This window comes from Grus americana, chromosome 1, assembly GCF_028858705.1.
Source record: "Grus americana isolate bGruAme1 chromosome 1, bGruAme1.mat, whole genome shotgun sequence".
In the NCBI taxonomy this organism is placed as follows: Eukaryota; Metazoa; Chordata; class Aves; order Gruiformes; family Gruidae; genus Grus; species Grus americana.
In genome coordinates, this window is record NC_072852.1 from 219,207,747 (window position 1) to 219,226,036 (window position 18,290).

Here is an 18,290-nt window from a genome sequence, read left to right on the forward strand (position 1 = left end):
TCAGTACTACACCGCTGACTTAAGAGCTCCTAAGGTTTATGGTTGATGACCCAAAATGCACAGAATCACTCACCCGTGTAAGATGAGGTCTCTCAACCTGTACAGAAGGTGAACCACAGGTGTTGTGCCAATCCACAGGAAGAGCCTCCGACCGCAGACCCGCTGCTCTGAGGGAGACCAACTCAAGATGGCCCCCTCGCGGGACTCCATTTATACCCAATTCGATTCTGACCTGTGTTCATATATGGTCACATAGGTCCCTATTGGCCAAAGACCTTCAGCTTTGTCACCTGTCAGTTGAAACTGCCAATGCCCTGCGGGCGTGATTCAAACTGTGGTGGGAAGGTTTTCCTGTGGGCTTTGTCAGGGTGGGTGCATCTGCCACACACTCGTTATCAGAGCCGTACACGGGGCGAGCCCCAAAACCCCTTTGGGAACCAGATGCTTCTGCAGGGAGAGCTTGGCCATGCCCAGCCCTGCCAAGGAGCCCTGCGGGGTTTGCAAGCTGCGGCCAGTGGTTCCTGACGCTTTGCTCCCCTCCGCAGGGCAACACCTTCCGGATGGAGGGTCCAACCGGCACCCCCACCAGCCAGCCCTGTCCAGGAGCCCAGCCCCAGCCTGAGGTTCTGGAGCCCAGCCCGTGCCGGGAGACCTGGGCCGGCAAGTGCAAGTTCCTGGTGTCCTGCCTGGGCTACTGCGTGGGGCTGAGCAACTTCTGGCGCTTTCCCTACCTGTGTTACCGCAACGGAGGAGGTGAGTGTCTGCTGCGGGCACACAGCTCCCTTCCCCGAGCACGCGGGCACTGCTCGCTTCTCCTGGATGGAGGCCAGGAGCACGGGGGGCTGGGGAGGGCCAGCGTGACGGTGCACGGGGGCTGTGCTCTCCAGGACAGCAAACATGGGTGCTGGCGGGAGTCGGGGTCTTGTGTTGCCCACCTGGACACCACCACGTTAATGCCACCCTCAGGACCGTGGGGAAGGATGCTTTAAGAGTTCAAAGTGTCTCCCCATGAGTCCGCCGGGGAACTTCTGCTGGGGCTGCCCTGTGCAGCCCAGAGATGCGTCTGCCTCTGGGGTGAGCCTGGGGCAGCCTGCAACACTGTCCGGGGTGGTTTGGGCCACAAAGAGCTTCTGCCAGGCAGAGCCCCTCTGCACAGCACCTCTGCCCCTGCCCGGAGAAGCGGGGCTTGGCAAGGAAGGCAGTGACCCCCCTGCAGCACTGCCAGCCCCTCTGCAGCAGCGGTACCAGGGACTGTCTGTGCCCTGCAGTGCAGGCTGCTGTGCACGGTGCGTGGAGGTGCCCGTGCGCTGCCAAATCCAGTTCAGTCAGGCAGGAGCGCCCGGGAAGGCGGCCAAGCGGGGGCAATAACCCGCCACTTTTCTGGGGCAAGACAAAGTGCAGGCAGCTCAGCATGTAGCTGGTGCCGGGTGGCAATGCCCCAGGATGCAGCACTGTGCCTTTGGGCTGTGGGATGGGATGCCCTCTGGCATCTCCCCTTATGCTGGGCATCACAGAAGTCTGGACTGCTCTGTCGTGGTGATCTGTCTCTGGGATCCCTGATGCTCTGTGGGTTTGCAGCCTGGCCAGCCCCGCAGCCTGCCCTCCCCAGAGCAGTCTGCAGGGCTTGTATTGCACTGCTTTTCTGCATTCACTCCAAACTGCCCAGTTAAACTGGTGATTTCCCCTTTGCCCCATGGATGCTCCTTAAGTCACTGTAGCTGAAGTCATTTGCTAACAGGCTAAAGATGGAGGTGTCAGTGTATCGCCAGGGAAAACGTGGGGATCTGCTGTGGGCACATCCCATGGCCCTGAGCACCCCGCAGCCCTGAGCACCAGTGCAGCATCCCTGCCTGCACCCCAGCACTGATCCCACCACCCACCCCAAGCCAGGGCCAGCAGGATCCCACCAGCTCCCAGCTCCGGCCCCCGCTGTGGGGCTCACGGGGAACTCGTCTGCTGGGGATGGCCCCCAGGATGGAGCCAGCAGCCCCCAGGAGCTTTCCCTGCTCCGCTGCATCCTGCCAGGGCACGTGTCCCCACGTCAGTCCGACCCACCAACATCTGTCCTTTGGGGAGCCCAGACTGGTGCTGGCCATTCCCCCAACCCGCTGCTCTTCTCCTCCCAGGTGTCTTCCTCATCTCCTACTTCATCATGCTGCTCGTCACGGGGCTGCCCCTCTTCCTGATGGAGCTGAGCCTGGGCCAGTACGGGGCCGCGGGACCCATCACCGTCTGGAAGTGCTGCCCGCTCCTGAAAGGTGGGGCTGGGGGCTGGGGACCCCTCTCCTTCCTGCCCCGCAGCCGCTGGGGCCGGCTGGGCTGTGGGCAGGGGTGCGGGTGGGCACGGGGGCTGGGACACCCCCTTGGTGAGGCCCCAGCCTGCACCCCGAGTCCCGGGGCTGTGCTGGGCAGGTCTCCTGCTGCCTCTGCGGCCCCTTGGACCCGTGCCGGGGCCAGGGGTCTGTGGGATGTGGTCAGGCCCCTGCCTGCCCCCCCAGCAGCCCCTCTCCTCGCGCAGGCGTGGGCATTGCCATGCTGATTGAGTTCTCCCTGGTGTCCCTCTACTACGTTGTCATCATCGCCTGGGCTATCTACTACCTGGTCTCCTCCTTCCAGAGCCCCCTGCCCTGGTCCTGCGATGCCCCCAGGAACGCAGACCTCTGCCAGGTCGGTGGCCCTGGGCGGGCAGCGTGGCGGGGCCCGGTCCCAGGGTGGGATGCTGCGGGGCCAGGCGCTGCACGAGGACCCGGCAGGCGGTTTGTCTTGGGAGAAGCTTTGCCTGCAGCAGAAGAGGGGGGTCAGGCTGGGGCTGGGGCCAGGGCCAGGGCCAGGAGGGACGGCAGGGACGGTGGCGATGGCGGGGACAGTGATAGTGACCTGCTGGGACTCTGTGTTGCAGAACACGTCGGGGAGCACAAGCCGGGTCAGCGCCAGCGAGGTTTTCTGGAAGTAAGTCCCTGTGTGGCAGCATCGATGTGTGCCTCCCTTGGCCCGTACCCGGGGTCTGGGCCCGGCCCCATCTCCCCTGGTCCTGGGGGGCCGGGGCTGAGCCCCCGCGGGCAGCGGTCGGTGATTCCGGAGGGGTGGGCAAGGACACTGCGGAGGTGACGAGGGTGCCTCGCGTCCCCCATCCCGCTGACCCACGACCCCATGCCACAGTGAGCAGGTGCTGGGGGTGACGGACAGCTCCGGCCTCGGGGACCCTGGCACCGTGCAGTGGCCCCTCGCCCTGTGCCTGCTGACGGCCTGGGTCCTGGTCTTCCGCCGCATGCTGAAGGGCATCCGCAGCTTCAGCAAGGTGAGGGGCAGCGCGGGGGGGCGGCGGGGGGGCTGTCACACCGACGGAGCGGGTCTGAGCTCAGCCGTACCATGCGCAGGGAGTGTACTTCATGGCCACCTTCCCCTACCTGATCATCCTCATCCTCATCATCCGTGGGGCCACGCTGGATGGCTCCCTCGACGGCATCCGCTTCTACCTGTCCTCGGACTGGAGCAGGCTGCAGAGCGCCCAGGTAAGCCGGGGCCGGGGGGTCCCTGACGGCAGCGATCCCCACAGCTGGGGGCGGCAGGGCAGGTGGGCTGGGCAGTCCTGCAGCCCCCCACACTGTTGTGTTGTCCCCCAGGTGTGGAGCGACGCGGCCTCACAGGTCATCTACTCCCTGGGCATTGGGCTCGGGGGGCTGATGTCCATAGCCTCCTACAAGAAGTTTGAGAACAACATCATCCGGTGAGCTGGACATTGGGGCGTGGGGAGTACAGGGGGCGCGGGCTGTTGGGGCAGCCCCGGGGTTGCTGCCAGGGAGGAGCAGGGTAGTGATGGGGATGTCCAAGCCCCATGGCCCATCGGGATGCCCCTGTCTCCATCCTCACTCCATGGGCATGGGGCTGTGACACTCTCCCCAACAGGGACACCTTGATCATCGCCATTGGGAAGTACCTCACCAGCTTCTTCACCGGCTTCGCCATCTTCTCGGTGCTGGGGCACGTGGCCTGGAGGAAACAAGTCCCCGTGGACAGCGTCGCTGACATAGGTATGGGCTTGGGCAGAGGGGACTCATGTCAAGCCAGACGGGATCACAGGGGCTGCAGCAGGGATGGGGCCACAGGGCTGCAGCTGAGATCACATCCAGCCTGGCTACCGGCTTGCTGGGCTTGGCTCGTCTCACCACGGCGTGTCATTTCACACTTCCCTTCGTCTCACCCTGCAGGCCTCGGGTTGGCATTCGTGGTGTACACTGAAGCCTTCTCCTTGCTGCCTGGCTCCCTGTTCTGGTCCATCCTCTTCTTCCTGATGCTCTCCATGCGGGGAGTGGACAATTTGGTGATTGTCACCTCGGGCAGCCCCATGTCCTGCCTCGTGCCTGGCCATGGGGTGCCAGGTACACCCCGTCTGAGGCACGCAGATGGCATGACGTGCATGGGCCAGGAGCATGAGGATGGTGCTGGGGTGGGGGATGCGTGGCCCCATGCACACGGGGCTGGCGCTGGGCATGGGTTTCTCCAGGTGCGCAGGTGTCACAGGGATGGGGAGGCACGAGGGGACAGTGCCCCGCAAAGTCCCCTCTGTGAGGACCATCCCTTGTGCCCAGGCTGGGGGAGGCAGGGACCAGGACGCCCGCCCCACTGACATCCCTCATCCCTCAGTTCAGGGCCATTGAGGGCATCGCCACAGACAGCCTGGACAGGTTCCCAGCCCTGCGTGACCAAAGGAGGAAGACGGCGTTGCTGGGTGCTCTCTGCACCTCCTTCTACCTGCTGGGGCTCCTGCTGGTCACCCAGGTATGGGGACCCCTGCAACCACAACCAGTGGCACCCAGCACCCTTGGGGTGATACCGGGGTGGAGGATGGGGAGCAGCCTCCTCTCCCCTCCACATGGAGGATGGAGGGCTGTGCATGGGCTCTGGCATCGATGCTGACCATGGCACGGGCTGCCCCGCACCCACCTGCTGCCCCGAGCCCTGCTGACCCCGTCCCTCACCGCCTGACAGGGAGGCATCTTCTGGTTCATGCTCCTTGACACGTACAGCACTGTTTTTGGGCGGATCGTCGTCGCACTTTTTATGTGCCTGGGCATCACCTTCTGCTACGGTGAGTGGAGTGGGCAGCCCCGGGGGTGCAGCCAGTGCTGGGGGGTGCGGTGGGGTGCAGCCAGCATGGGGCTGTGGTGCTGCCGGCCCTGGGCACGGCCGCAGGCTGTTTACGGCACAGGGCAGCCCCTGGCTACCACGCTGCCAAGGCTGGGTTGGCATTCCTGGGGCTCGTGGCAAACCGTGGCCAGGCTCTGTAGGGTGCATCTGCAGCTGTGGGCAGCCTGGAGCCCCGCGGGGTGGGCAGGGAGGTACCCCCATCCTGCTGCCCAGCCCTGCAAGGAGACCGTGCACAGCCGAGGGGCGATTTTCCCTGTGTTTGGGGGATGTCACTTCCTCTCCATCCACCGAAGCGTGGTGGATGTTCAGCACCCCGGCACGGGGCTGTCGTGGGTGCCCCGGTGCGGGTGCACCCGGCAGGGCCGTTCTGGGGGCGGGCAGGGTCCCAGCAGTGACCCTCTCCCGGGGGGCCTGCAGGCGTGAAGCAGTTCTGCCAGGACATCATGGACATGATCCGCCAGTGCCCGGCCTGGTACAGCCACATGCTGAACTACTTCAAGGTGTGCTGGATCTTCTTTACCCCCTGCCTGCTGCTGGTGAGCACCGAGCACCCACGTGGGGCTGGAGGTCGAGGGGAGAAGAGCTCCTCTCCCTCCATCTCTCCCTCCCCTCTGAGAGGGGCAGCTCTTGCTGGGTTTGGAGCGGGGCTGCCCTGGTCCCGGTGCCCTCCTGGGCCGCTCTGTGGTTGCTGGAGGGGGTTTGGGGTGGCCCTGAAGGTCCCTGTGGTGCCCAGCCCAGCCAAGACCCCTGGGGCCAGGCAGTGCCACAGCGTCACGTCACTCCTGCCTGCTCTGCCCTTCAGATCACGCTCATCTGGATCTTCCTGGACACGTACAGCGTGCCCCTGTACTACGACATTGCTGAGTTCCCCGGCTGGGCCGTGAGCCTGAGTATCTGCATGGGCGTCCTCACCTGCCTGCCGATCCCACTCTGGGCCGTCGTGGCCCTGTGCCGCGTGTCGGGGTCGCTGAGCGAGGTGAGTGTGCGAGGTGGGATGGGGCATGGGGACGGGGTGGGGGCAGAGCAGGGGCTGCCCCGGTGCTGGGGACGGGGCGGGAGAGGCCAGCGATGGAGCAGAGACGATGCTGTCCCTTCCCCAAGAGAGAGGAAGGGCTGGAGCCACAGGGCTGGGGCGAGAGGTGGGGTCTGTGCCCACTGCTGCCCCTTCCCACGGCGATGCTGCCCTCTGCCCCGCGGGGGGCTCGGGGCAGCCCCTGATCACCCTCTCCCACCCACAGCGCTTCCAGAAAGCCACCCAGCCCCTCGACTCCTGGAGGACCGCTGCCGCCCGGGACGTGGCCAGAGATGTCATGTACATGTCGGCCATCATCACTGCACCGCCCCACGGCAGCAGCGAGGACTGATGCTGGCCCCGGGGCACCCCACGGCCTCGCTCAGAGCCCCCCGGGAAGACGGGACCCGCTGGCCATGGGGACGCCCGCCCAGGGGCTGGCTGCTGGTGCACGTGGCTCCCCTTGTGCTGTCACCGTCACCCATCCCGGCAGATGGTAACCACTGATCCCAGCGCGTATTTTAACTCTTGTTCCTGGAAACGTTCTGCACGCTCCAGAGGTGTTTCTAGGGGACTCTCTGTGAGCAGGACCGGCTGCCGGGGCCGCGCTCCAGCCCTTCGCTTGCCTCTGGGCAGTTGTCACCTCTCATTGGAGGGGTTTGGGGTGGCTGCGTGCGTCCCTGGCCGCGACCCAGCGCTCTCCTGGCGGGGCAGGCTGCCGGCAGCGTCTCTGCCATCTGCAGCCGCCTTGTGCAGGGGCCAGGCTGGCCGAGCCCACCGTGGTGGTGGGAATGGCATGCTGACCCCCGGGGTGGGCTCTGGGCTGGGGTTGTTCCCATGCATGCCAGTGCCTGCGGAGGTGCGTGTGCCAGGCGTACACGCAGCACAAGCAGGGACGGATCCATGCCACCATCCAGGCCGGCTGCTGCCGCTGCGCAGGCTGGCAACGTCCCTCAGCAGGGCTGCACCGACTGCCCCGCCGATACACTGGAGCCTGGCAGAGCCTGGGTGCAGATCCTTTGGGACGGGCCTGATCCTGCTTCCGCGCCCTCACCTGGGCGCAGCCCCCGTGCTGCCTGGCTGTGGGGTCCCAGCCCACGGAGCCTCATCCTACTGCCCTCCGGCTCAGCGCCGGGCTACCCAGTGGCATGGGGGGACCATGTCCTGCTGGCTTCGGCTGCGGGAGCAGAGGGGCATGAGCAGGGAGAGGCTTTGAGGGTCTGAGGTTGCCCTGGGCCAGGTCAGCAGCTGGTTCCTTGCCAGGGAAGCTGAGGGGTCCCAGGGAAGTGTTTTTCACCTGATCCCAGCGACCGTCTGTCCTTCCTGCGGGTCTCTAGCCTGGCATCGGGGCAGCTGCACCCTCCCTGTGCTCCTGCTGGGTGATGTACATGGGTATGTTTGGTGGGGTAGCTGGGCAGGCTGTTGGGGACACAGTCCCCAGGGAGCCCCCCACCCCACCAGCAGAATGGACCCCCTGCCCCCACCTCCAGATGGGACCCTCACGCTGCAGCCTGGGAAGGGCAGGAAGGAGAGAGCAGCAGACGCCGGCTCATAAAAGACGCCTGTTCCGTAGGCTCCCCCGTGGGCTCCCACCTCCACGACCTTCCATACAGCCTGGGCAAAAGTTCGAAGAGGGAAGAAAGGACCGGAAAAAAAAAAAATTAAAAAAAAAAAACCCCAAACCTAACCCCACATTGAAAGCAAACCCAAATGCCGCGTGGCTGAGCAGAGGCAGGAGTAACTGGAAGCCATGCACAGCAAAGCCAGGGACTGCAGCAGTCGGAAGGGGAGAAAGGGCGGCTGTTCTCTTTTGGGGGAGCGGTCGTCGTCTTTTCTTTCCTCAGAGATCAGGAAATAAATAAGTTGAAAGAGCTCCTCCCGCTGCCGGTGCTAGATGAGGTGACTCAGAAAGGCAGGGTGCGCAGGGGAGGGCGGCGGGCGCTGGCCAGCACCCGAGCCCGCGGGGTCCGCGTCGGGCGGGTGCGCCGCGTTCCCGATGCACGGCCGCCCCCCGGTCCCAGCGGGTCGCGCTCCTGGGTGGGTTTCCTCTTCCCACTCCCTCTCTACTTCTTGGGCTTCTTGAAGATCTTTAGGGGGAACTTTTTCTTGCTCTGGCCGAGGTCAACCTCATCGCCCGTCAGGCTGCTGTCCTCGTCCCCCGGGCTCTTCTTGGCGGCCAGCTGCGGGATGCGGGTGCTCTTGGCGCTGCTGGGCCGGCAGTCAGAGATGGGGGAGGGGGTGTCGGGGTCGGTGGAGCTGGGGCTGTGGGACCGGGAGGAATCCGAGTGGCTGTGCTTGCCGGCTGTCGGGTGGCTGATCTCCCCCAGGCTGGAGGACTTCTCCATGCCGTGGTTCACCATCATCATCTTCTTCATCACCATGGGACTCTCGGGGAGCCGCTCCGGCAAAGCCCCCAGGGCGGAGGCTTCCGCGTGCCTGCTGCCGCCGTTGGGGGTGGGCGCAACGATGGCAGGGTGGCCGGGGGCAGCCTCCTCGATGGACCTGGTCAGCAGGTTGGGCCGGGCAGCCAGCAGCTTGGGCGCAGAGCTGGGGATACGCTGGTGGTCGCTCAGGTGCGGGATGGAGGAGTCGGAGTCGCAGCGAGTTAAGTCTCTGGGGTGGAGAGGGCGGAGGGGAGAGAGGTTGTTAGCACCGCCGGCACGGCAGCCTGCAGACGCGTGCCCGAGCCCGCCTGCGCGCACGGATGCAGCAGCTGAGGGCGGCCGGCGGGACCGGCAGGGAACCCCCTCGAGGCAGCCCCGTCCTGCACTGGCGGCTTGCGTCGAGCCCCAGGGAGCTGGAGCAGGGCAGACGCCCGCCCCACTCCTGCCACCTCGCCCCCTGGTTCTGCTCCTCCGTACGAGTGCCAGCGGGACGACTGCGGTGACACCCCGGGGATGGGGGCCTCGTCCAACCCGGTGCCAACTACCCAGCAGACGGGGCAAAGCGATCCCCGCTGCAGGCAGGCAGGCAGGCAGGCACGCAGGCAGGCAGGGCTGCTCGCTGCCTCCCCTGCAAGCGCAGCCCCTCTCCCCAGCACAGGCTGCAGGTGAGCTCACTGCTAGCACCCACCTCGCACGAGCTGAAACGCCACTGGGTTCAGCGCTGTGGGGAGCGGGGAGGCAGCACGGTGCACGGAGGCAGAACCAGAGGGACCGAGGCCCCGGGCCACGAGGCAGAGGCAAGCGCTCAGCCCCGAGCTGGGGGGTCCAAAGGCACCGGCCGCGGCTCCAGCGGCCATCAGGGGCCCTTGACCTGGCACAGCAGGGATGGCCGGGCGCCGCTGGGCTCCGCTCAGAGCCGGCAGCTGCCTCCCACCCCCCGAAAAACAACCCTGCCAGCGCACTTTGTTCCCATGGATCCCACTGGGAGCCGGGCCAGGCAGCTCGCAGCATCGCACAGCTCGCACTGGAGAACGGTGCAGCTGCGAGAGCCGATGCCCTTCCAAGCAGCAGGACTGGGGGCAGCTTCATCAGAGGGTTCCTCTGCGCTTGCTCAGCTGCCATCTGTGTGTGCGTGCCCACCCGCCTCGCCCCTCCGAGCTGCCGGACAGAAAGCGCCAGACCCAGTTTCCCCCTTTTCCTGGCTCAGCTGGTGCAAACCTCTAATCCCACAGGGAGGAATTAGGGATTCGGCTTTCCCGCACAAAGCCATGCCCGAGCGCGCTCCTGACACGCAGCTGCCTGCGGTCGCTGCCTGCGGTCGCTGCCTGCAGAGCCTCTGCTGCACAGCGGTTTGTGCCCCCAGCCTGGTGCCTGCTTGTGATTGCAAAAGGCGTGAGAGCGTTGCTGCGCCAGCCCGAGGGGCTCCCAGATCCTTTTTGCAGTGGAGAGTGGGAGGTAGGAGGAAGGGAGAAATGCAAGGTCACAGCCTACTCCTTCCAGCCGGGATCACCCGCATGGGTGCAACGCTGCTGCAGCCCAGCCCGACATCCCCTCGGTCCCTGCCGAAACCTGGTAGTGTGCCCGTGCAGCCGGACAAAGAGCTATGCTGCTCTCACTACCACCTACGCTAACCGGCCTCAAGACTTGGGGGCCGCACGGCCGTCCCTCCTGCCTGACAGGGCAGGCACAGGCAGGCACAGGCAGGCACAGGCAGGGAGGGGGGCTGCGAGGGGACCCGGCCCTTCCCTCTTACTCAGGGTCTGCACCGGCTGGAAGCAGGTAGTACGGAACGGGAAAGGTGGATGGAGAGGAAAGGAGCAAAGAGGAGGAGAAGCAAAAGGGTGTGAGAAGAGATGGGAGATGCTCACCGGTTCCTCGGCCCATGCTGCTCCCGGCACAGATCCCCCCAGGACGTGGGTCTCTGTGCCCTGCTCAGCCCTGCTCAGCACCAAACCCTCCCAGAGCAGCCTCATGCTCCTCCTGAACGTTTCTGGTCCGTGTCGGTGCTTAAGGTACCTGCGAAGAGGGAATTTCTGCCAGGCCACTCATCATGTCACCTCTCTCGAGAAAGGCTGACAGAAGCCATCGCGTGCGTGTGCTGACCTGCTGTCAAGAGAGATGCTGCGTGGCGAGTCGGTGCTGAACACACGCTTTCAAAGGTTTATTTCCTCCACAAATAGCCAGGAACATGATATGTTTTATGGAGGATATGGACGACAGTCGAGCTACACCAGAGGGAGCACCTAGGCCAGAAAGGCCCGCACCCCGTATTGTGACCACCCCACAAAGAAGACAAGGCGGGTTATAGCTGTAGGGACTCCCTTTGGAGGGGCGCAGAGGGCCCGACATGCAGGGCAGGCCCTCCTCTCAGAGACGTCTGCTGCCTCCCCGGGGCCCGTGTTAAGGACATGACGAGGAAACTCCCCGGCCTGGTACGGCCCTCTGACTACTGCCCACTGCTGCTCCTCCATGTGGGTGGGGGGACGAAGCTGCAACACGTAATGCAAAAGCGATCAAAAGGGACTTCAGGCTCTTGGGACGGTCACTGAGGGGATCTGGAGCACAGGTAATATTCTCCTCCCTCCTTCCAGCTGAGGGCAGCGACGTTGGGAGGAACAGGCGGACACAGTCCATAAACACACAGCTCCGTGGCTGGTGTCACCGCCACACCTTTGGGTTCTTTGACAGTGGGACAGCCTACACAGCACCAGGCTTGATGAACTCGGATGGGATTCACCTCTCTCAAAGGGGGAAGAGGATCTTTGCCCAGGAAGAAGTGAGGCTCATCGACAGAGCTTTAAACTAGGCTCAAAGGGGGACCTGATGAGATGCATCCGTGGGTCCTGAGGGAACTGGCGGATGAAGTGGCCAGGCCACTCTCCATCATATTTGAGAAGTCCTTGCAGTCCAGCAAAGTTCCCACTGACTGTTAACTTGGAAACATAACCCCCATTTTTAAGAAGGGAAAAAAGGAAGACCCAGGGAACTTCAGGCCGGTCAGTCTCACCCCTGTGCCTGGCAAGATCATGGAGCAGATCCTCCTGGAAGCTAGGCTCAGGCACATGGGAAATAAGGAGGTGATTGGTGACAGCCAACATGGCTTCACTAAGGGCAAATCGTGCCGAAACCCCTAATGGGGTTACAGTGTTGGTGGACAAGGGAAGAGAAGGCTCCGGGGAGACCTCATTGCACCCCTCCAGTACCTAAAGGGGCCTACGGGAAAGACGGGGAGGGACTGTTTATCAGGGAGTGTAGTGATAGGACAAGGGGAATGGGTTTAAGCTAAAAGAGGGTAGATTTAGATTAGATGTTAGAAAGAAATGCTTCCCTGTGAGGGTGGGGAGGCCCTGGCACAGGTTGCCCCGAGAAGCTGTGGCTGCCCCTGGCTCCCTGGCAGGGTTCAAGGCCAGGTTGGATGGGGCTTTGGGCAAGCTGGGCTAGTGGAGGGTGTCCCTGCCCATGGCAGGGGGTTGGAACTAGATGGGCTGGGAGGTCCCTTCCCACCCAAACCAGTCTGGAGTTCTATGATTCTATGGTTGGAAATTCTATGATTCTATGGTTCTGGGAGCACAGACGGCTTTGATGTGGTGCAGATGTGAGGCAGTGCCCGCTCGGCCGATGGCATAGTTAATCTGCACCTTGTTTCAACCACCGACAGATGATGGGGAGCTGATACCTGGGACCTTGCAGGAAGACACATGGTGTGGCTCGCCCTGGTTTCTGGAGGAAACACGCTCACGGGGGTGCTGGCACTCCTGGGCCGCGATCCCCTTGCATCAGGTGCCCGGAGGGAGCTGTGCTGCGCCCGTGGACTTTGCACAAGAGCAGACATGTCGGTGTCCTGGGACTGCATGCGGCCAAGAAACTGTTGCCTCTGAACAGCCCCAAAATGCCCGTGTCTCTGTGGAGCCTGGCCAGCGCTCCTGCCTGCCGCAAGGCACGTCTCCTGCCGGCTGCTCTGCTGCCCACAGCCCCGGGAGAAAGGGATGGGGATGGGGAACATGCTGGATTTCAGGGTTTCTGCAGCCTCGGGAGACCGTGGAGATGGAGGAGCATTTTCCACATGGCTGGGGTCTGCAGATCACTTTCGGGATGACCAATGCCATTGCTTAGGAAGGGTCGGTGTGAGTTGAGGAAAAGGATGCTATGCAGGACAAGTAAACACTGGATCAGCCCCCTCAAGCCTAGGCACGGACACTGCATCATGGAGGGTTTTTTTTTGTTTGTTTGTTTGTTTGTTTTTTTAATTTACATCAAAATGGGATCCTTTTCTAAAATAAACCCTCATGCTCCAGGGGGAGCAAGGCCTGGGCAGTCCAGCCTTTGCCTTGTGTTGCACGTGAGATCAGGTCTGATCTACTCAGCTTTGTGGACTGTGAATGATGACGCTGCTTCATCACTGAGAGATGCTCCTCTGCCCTGAGTGGTGCTTCCCCCGTGGGATCCCATAGGTGGGGGAAACTGAGTCACAGCAGTGCTGAGCTTGCCAGAGGCAGGGCTGGGGTAACAGCCACATGCTCCTGAGGCCCCACGCGCCGTCCCCTGTGGGCTGCACACAGTTGGGCTGAGATCAACCGTTTGCATCTGCATCTTGCCTCCGCAGTTTTTGTTCTTGGTCGACACTCTCTCATTCAAGACGGGTGTTTGTGACACTCTGTCATAGAGCCACACAAATTAGGCCAGTCCAGTTAACAAACAATCAAACAAAAATATTTATTTTACAACACAGAAGGGGAGAAACTAAGTTTTATTCTAACTGAAACCACTCTGGCTCCAACAGACATTAACAATTCACAGGTTCAGGATTTCGATCCGGAAATCAGTACTACACCGCTGACTTAAGAGCTCCTAAGGTTTATGGTTGATGACCCAAAATGCACAGAATCACTTACCTGTGTAAGATGAGGTCTCTCAATCTGTACAGAAGGTGAACCACAGGTGTTGTGCCAATCCACGGGAAGAGCCTCCGACCGCAGACCCGCTGCTCTGAGGGAGACCAACTCAAGATGGCCCCCTCGCGGGACTCCATTTATACCCAATTCGATTCTGACCTGTGTTCACATATGGTCACATAGGTCCCTATTGGCCAAAGACCTTCAGCTTTGTCACCTGTCAGTTGAAACTGCCAATGCCCTGGGGGCGTCATTCAAACTGTGGTGGGAAGGTGGGCTTTGTCAGGGTGGGTGCATCTGCCACACAATCCACCCTGTGACCACAGTCATGATTCGATTGGTTTCTTTGGAGTTGTGGTACAGTCACCTCTTTCCTCCAAAGTTAAAAGGGAGCGCAGTCTTGGTGAGTTTTAATGTTCATTGTGGATCATTGTTTCTCAATTGTTCTATGGCTATATTGGGATATCATTTACATGAACAGGTTTTAAGGCAGTATATTTTACAACTGACACAGATCTTACTATTGTGCGCTTAATCCAACTTATTATAACACAGATTACAACAATTATAACTACAATCATTATCAAAGACTGAAGGAGACTGGTTAGCCATCCAGCACAAGAAAATGCAAACATGTCAAAGACTTTCCCCAGCCAGTTCGTTCCTAGTCCAGCAACAATTGCTTCTGAATCTTTGGCTACTTTCTTCATCTTGTTGATTTGGTCTTGAAGTGGTATTGATACATTTGGGATGTGGACACAACAGTCGTCCATTGACAGGTTCAGAACTCCACATACGCCTTTCTCCTTTAACAGCATCAGGTCTAAAACAGCTCGGTTTTGAATGGTCATTTTACTGGTATGTTGTAGTTGATCATTTAAAAGCTTCAGACTGTCAGATGTGGCATTGGCTAAAGCCAATAGTTGTAGGCCTAGATCCAAAATAGCTTGTCGGTTTCGTACTGGGGCAATTCCTACTCCAAATAATGATTCCATCCACCACCCAATTTGCATTGGGGCTTCCTGCCATCCTTTCTGTAAAGCCCTTGGTCTATGGCCCCACCACTGGTGTGGGATTGGCCCTTCCCGATAAATGGGACAGAGGGAGAGCACAGCCAGCGTACAGGTTAGCCCAAGAATAGCTGAATGTAATCGGGAGTATAGGTGACCGTCAGAGCATGCCCATACTAAGTTAGGGGGTGCAAGGACGGTGGATGTTTGGCATAAACCTGATATGGTAGTAATAGGGGGACAATAGTCTTTCTTACTACAATCTAAGACAGAGGGTCGTGAGTAACCGGTATTACTGCATAAGCAGCCCTGTGTTATAGCTCTCTTAATGGGAGGGTATAGCCATAGTAATGGCATCTTGTCGATGTCTTGGCATCCAATTTCTACTTGGCAGTTCCAGAGAGGAGATTTCCTCGCTGGGGATATCTTATCCTTGTTCTCATCCCAACTGGGCATATATGTAACTGCCCACGTGCAGTTGAGAGGACAATCAAATGAGTTTCAATTACATGTGCTGGGACTCTCATTACTATCCCTTTCAGGGTGTTTAATACACCATGAGGCATTTAATGGTTTTGTATATTGTAGAGACTGATTGCCAGCACTCCATTGAGTATTATATTCAGTAGCTCCCCATGAAATATAGGGACATGGTACGGTTCACACTCCACTCCGTGACATCAACAGGGGGTTGGAGAATATAATTGCATCTTGTATCCCATACCGAGCTCGCATTTAACGCACCTGGTGACCAACTATAGACAACATAAGTGTAACCTTTGCCTTCAGGCCTTTTGAAACACCAGCTATAATTGTTATATTGCTTCCACGTGAGCTCAAGAGCAAGTGCTATGTTAATGTCTTGCACAAAAATCGGTAAGGGGTCTTCTGCTGATGTGGGGGTAGGTAGACAAACCGTCACTGAGGTTAGATTCATCATTCGGGCAAACCCTATCATCATTTTGACCCTGACCCACAGCGGAGCGGCAGATCTAGGCACACAGGGGGTTCTTCCTGACTTTCCACAGGCAGGGAAATGCCAGGGATGTGGAAGAGACCCGCCACGAGCCGGCTGCTCTCACAGGAACCGCTGACGAGACCTGGGTGTTGCCAAAGCAACGGCGCCCACCCCCCAACGCCTATAAGAAGCAGCCTAGGGAGCGCTAGCGACCCGGAGCTCGTGACCCGGAGCGCGGCGAACAGAGCGGGCAAACAGAGCGTGGCACGTCAGCCGGGGCATGGTGCGTCAGTTCACACAGGCAGGGTGAGCGGGCAGGGCCTAGTCAGTCTACCTGCTCAAGAGGAGAGTCCACTGCTGGTCATCACTCTCTCTTAGAAGGAGCTCAGCCATGGCGCCCACCAGGCAGAAAGCCCCAAGCTCTGTGCTCACCAGGAGGCATGCGGCAACACAGACAGAGGTGCTGCAGAAACACGCAGCCACCCAGCTCTCAGGCTGCAGGGAGTGCCTGAGCTTGGCACTGGCAGGGGAAGGCAGTAGAGAGATTGGCTGCCTGAGGTGTGACCAGGTGGACGACCTGCTCAGCCTGGTGGCACAACTCCATGAGGAAGTGGAGAGGTTAAGGAGCATCAGAGAGGCGGAGAGAGAGATTGGTGGAGCCAAGCTCTGCCCTCCATGAGGCAGAAACAGGGACAGCCAATGGACCAAAGCCAAAGTGAAGGGGACCCTGTATCCTCCCCTTGCCAGGCAGAAGGCAGCAGCCTCAAAGAGGGGAGTGAATGGAAACAAGTCCACACACGGCGCGGCAGGTGGCGAACCTTCTCCTCCTCACCCACCTCGCTATCCCACGTACCCCTGTGCAATAGGTACGAGGCTCTGGCTGTGGAAGGCCACTCGAGCGAGGATATGGATGACAGTCAAGCTACTCCAGAGGGAGCACCTAGGCCCAAAAGGCCCATGCCTCAGGTCGTGACCACCCCAACAAAGAAGAAAAGGATAGTTATAGTGGTAGGGGACTCCCATCTGAAGGGTACGGAGGGCCCGACATGCAGGGCAGGCCCTCCTCTCAGAGACGTCTGCTGCCTCCCCGGGGCCTGTGTCAAGGACATGATGAGGAAACTCCCCGGCCTGGTACAGCCCTCTGACTATTACCCACTGCTGCTCCTGCATGTGGGTGGGGATGAAGCAGAGGCATGCACCACAAAAGCAATCAAAAGGGACTTCAGGCTCTTAGGGCAGTCACTGAAGGATTCGGGAGCGCAGGTAATATTCTCCTCCCTCCTTCCAGCTGAGGGCAGCAATGTTGGGTGGAATGGGCAGACGCAGTCCATAAATGCATGGCTCCGTGGCTGGTGTCACCGCCACACCTTTGGGTTCTTTGACAATGGGACGGCCTACACAGCACCAGGCCTGATGAACTCGGATGGGATTCACCTCTCTCAAAGGGGGAAGAGGATCTTTGCCCAGGAACTAGCGGGGCTCATCGACAGAGCTTTAAACTAGGCTTGAATGGGGAGGGGGATAACATCAGGCTTGCCAGCGACAAGTTGTGGGATGATGTGCCCAGGTTGGAGGGACGGGGAGCTGGCGAGGGCCCTCGGCCTACTGCTCAGAGACGTGCTGGATGCACTGCAGCACGCTCGAACCCTAGAGGAGACGGGCCGGGGGCTCCAGAGGCAATAGGAACCAACGGGGTAACACTGGGAAGATACATCAAAAGAATCCCAGCCACTCCAGCCAGTCAGTCAGCCTCATCGGGGGCACAACTGAAATGCCTCTACGCGAATGCACGGAGCATGGGGAACAAACAAGGGGAGCTAGAGATGTGTGTGCGCCTGCAAGGCTATGACCTTATTGGCATCACAGAGACGTGGTGGGATAGCTCCTGTGACTGGAGCGTCAGGATGGAAGGGTACAGGCTCTTTAGGAAGGAGAGGCAGGGCAGGCAAGGAGGGGGCATTGCCCTCTATGTCAATGACCAGCTGGAGTGCATGGAGCTCCACCTGGGGATGGAGGAGGAGCCCACTGAGAGCCTATGGGTCAGGATGAAAGGGAGGGCTAGGGCAGGGGACATCATAGTGGGGGTCTGCTACAGGCCACCTGACCAGGGAGACTGAGCAGATGAAGCCCTCTATAGGCAGATAGGAGCAGCCTCACGCTCACAAGCCCTGGTCCTTATGGGGGACTTCAACCACCCTGACATCTGCTGGAGGGACAGCACAGCTGAGCGCAAGCAATCCAGGAAGTTCCTGGAATGTGTCAATGACAACTTTCTGCTCCAAGTGATAGAGGAGCCCACGAGGAGAGGTGCCATGCTGGACCCTGTTCTCACCAACAAGGAGGGCCTGGTAGGGGACGTCAAGCTCAAGGGCAGCCTTGGCTGCAGTGACCACAAAATGGTGGAATTCAGGATCCTCAGGGCAGCGAGGAGAGCACTCAGCAAGCTCACTACCCTGGACTTCAGCAGAGCAGACTTTGGCCTCTTCAGGGACCTGCTTGGTAGAATACCATGGGTCAAAGCCCTGGAAGGAAGAGGGGCCCAAGACAGCTGGCTAATATTCAAGGGTCACCTCCTCCAAGCTCAGGAGCGATGCATCCCAACAAAGAGCAAGTCAAGTAAAACCACTAAGAGGCCCCCGTGGATGAACAAGGAGCTCCTGGGCAAAGTCAAACAAAAAAAGGAAGCCTCCAGAGGGTGGAAGCAAGGGCAGGTAACCTGGGAGGAATACAGAGAAACTGTCCGAGCAGCCAGGGAGCAGGTTAGGAAAGCCAAAGCCCTGATAGAAATTAGTCTGGCCAGGGATGTCAAGGACAACAAGAAAAGCTTCTATAGGTATGTCAGTGATAAGAGAAGGACGAGGGAAAATGTGGGTCCCCTCCGGAATG

The 18,290-nt window shown here is 60.3% G+C and overlaps 2 protein-coding genes across 3 annotated transcripts; one reads left to right on the forward strand and one right to left on the reverse strand.

Annotated features, from left to right (window-relative positions):
- Nucleotides 1-298: 298 nt before the first annotated feature.
- LOC129201922 (sodium-dependent proline transporter-like) lies at nucleotides 299-8,033 on the forward strand. 2 transcript variants are annotated; one of them, XM_054813894.1, is made up of 15 exons: nucleotides 299-368; nucleotides 546-753; nucleotides 2,127-2,258; nucleotides 2,519-2,667; nucleotides 2,900-2,949; nucleotides 3,160-3,298; nucleotides 3,378-3,512; nucleotides 3,624-3,727; nucleotides 3,907-4,031; nucleotides 4,209-4,321; nucleotides 4,645-4,779; nucleotides 4,990-5,089; nucleotides 5,566-5,684; nucleotides 5,951-6,124; nucleotides 6,387-8,033. In XM_054813894.1, exons 2-15 carry the CDS (start codon nucleotides 561-563, stop codon nucleotides 6,510-6,512), a joined length of 1,794 nt encoding a protein of 597 aa, XP_054669869.1. In that variant the 5' UTR covers nucleotides 299-368; nucleotides 546-560; the 3' UTR covers nucleotides 6,513-8,033. The 2 variants fall into 2 exon arrangements, with proteins under 2 accessions (XP_054669869.1, XP_054669868.1); XM_054813893.1 differs by lacking the exon at nucleotides 299-368 and having other exon boundaries at nucleotides 377-753.
- Nucleotides 8,000-15,797, reverse strand: LOC129206277 (stromal interaction molecule 1-like). Its single transcript, XM_054825252.1, has 5 exons — nucleotides 15,739-15,797; nucleotides 13,437-13,530; nucleotides 10,892-11,033; nucleotides 10,413-10,482; nucleotides 8,000-8,773 (listed from the first exon to the last, which is right to left on the reverse strand). The coding sequence occupies exons 1-5, from the start codon at nucleotides 15,795-15,797 to the stop codon at nucleotides 8,224-8,226; spliced, it is 915 nt and encodes a 304-aa protein (XP_054681227.1). The 3' UTR covers nucleotides 8,000-8,223.
- Between the last annotated feature and the right edge of the window lie 2,493 nt (nucleotides 15,798-18,290).

Coding starts and splice junctions, on each gene's coding strand:
- LOC129201922 (XM_054813894.1), top strand. CDS start 561: ATGGAGGGTCCAACCGGCACCCCCACCAGCCAGCCCTGTCCAGGAGCC. Junction 3,728..3,906: donor TTTGAGAACAACATCATCCG/GTGAGCTGGACA, acceptor TCTCCCCAACAG/GGACACCTTGATCATCGCCA. Junction 6,125..6,386: donor TGTCGGGGTCGCTGAGCGAG/GTGAGTGTGCGA, acceptor TCCCACCCACAG/CGCTTCCAGAAAGCCACCCA.
- LOC129206277 (XM_054825252.1), bottom strand. CDS start 15,797: ATGGCTGAGCTCCTTCTAAGAGAGAGTGATGACCAGCAGTGGACTCTC. Junction 13,531..15,738: donor TGGACTCTCCTCTTGAGCAG/GTAGACTGACTA, acceptor GGTCTCCCTCAG/AGCAGCGGGTCTGCGGTCGG. Junction 11,034..13,436: donor AGAGACCTCATCTTACACAG/GTAAGTGATTCT, acceptor TACGTGTTGCAG/CTTCGTCCCCCCACCCACAT.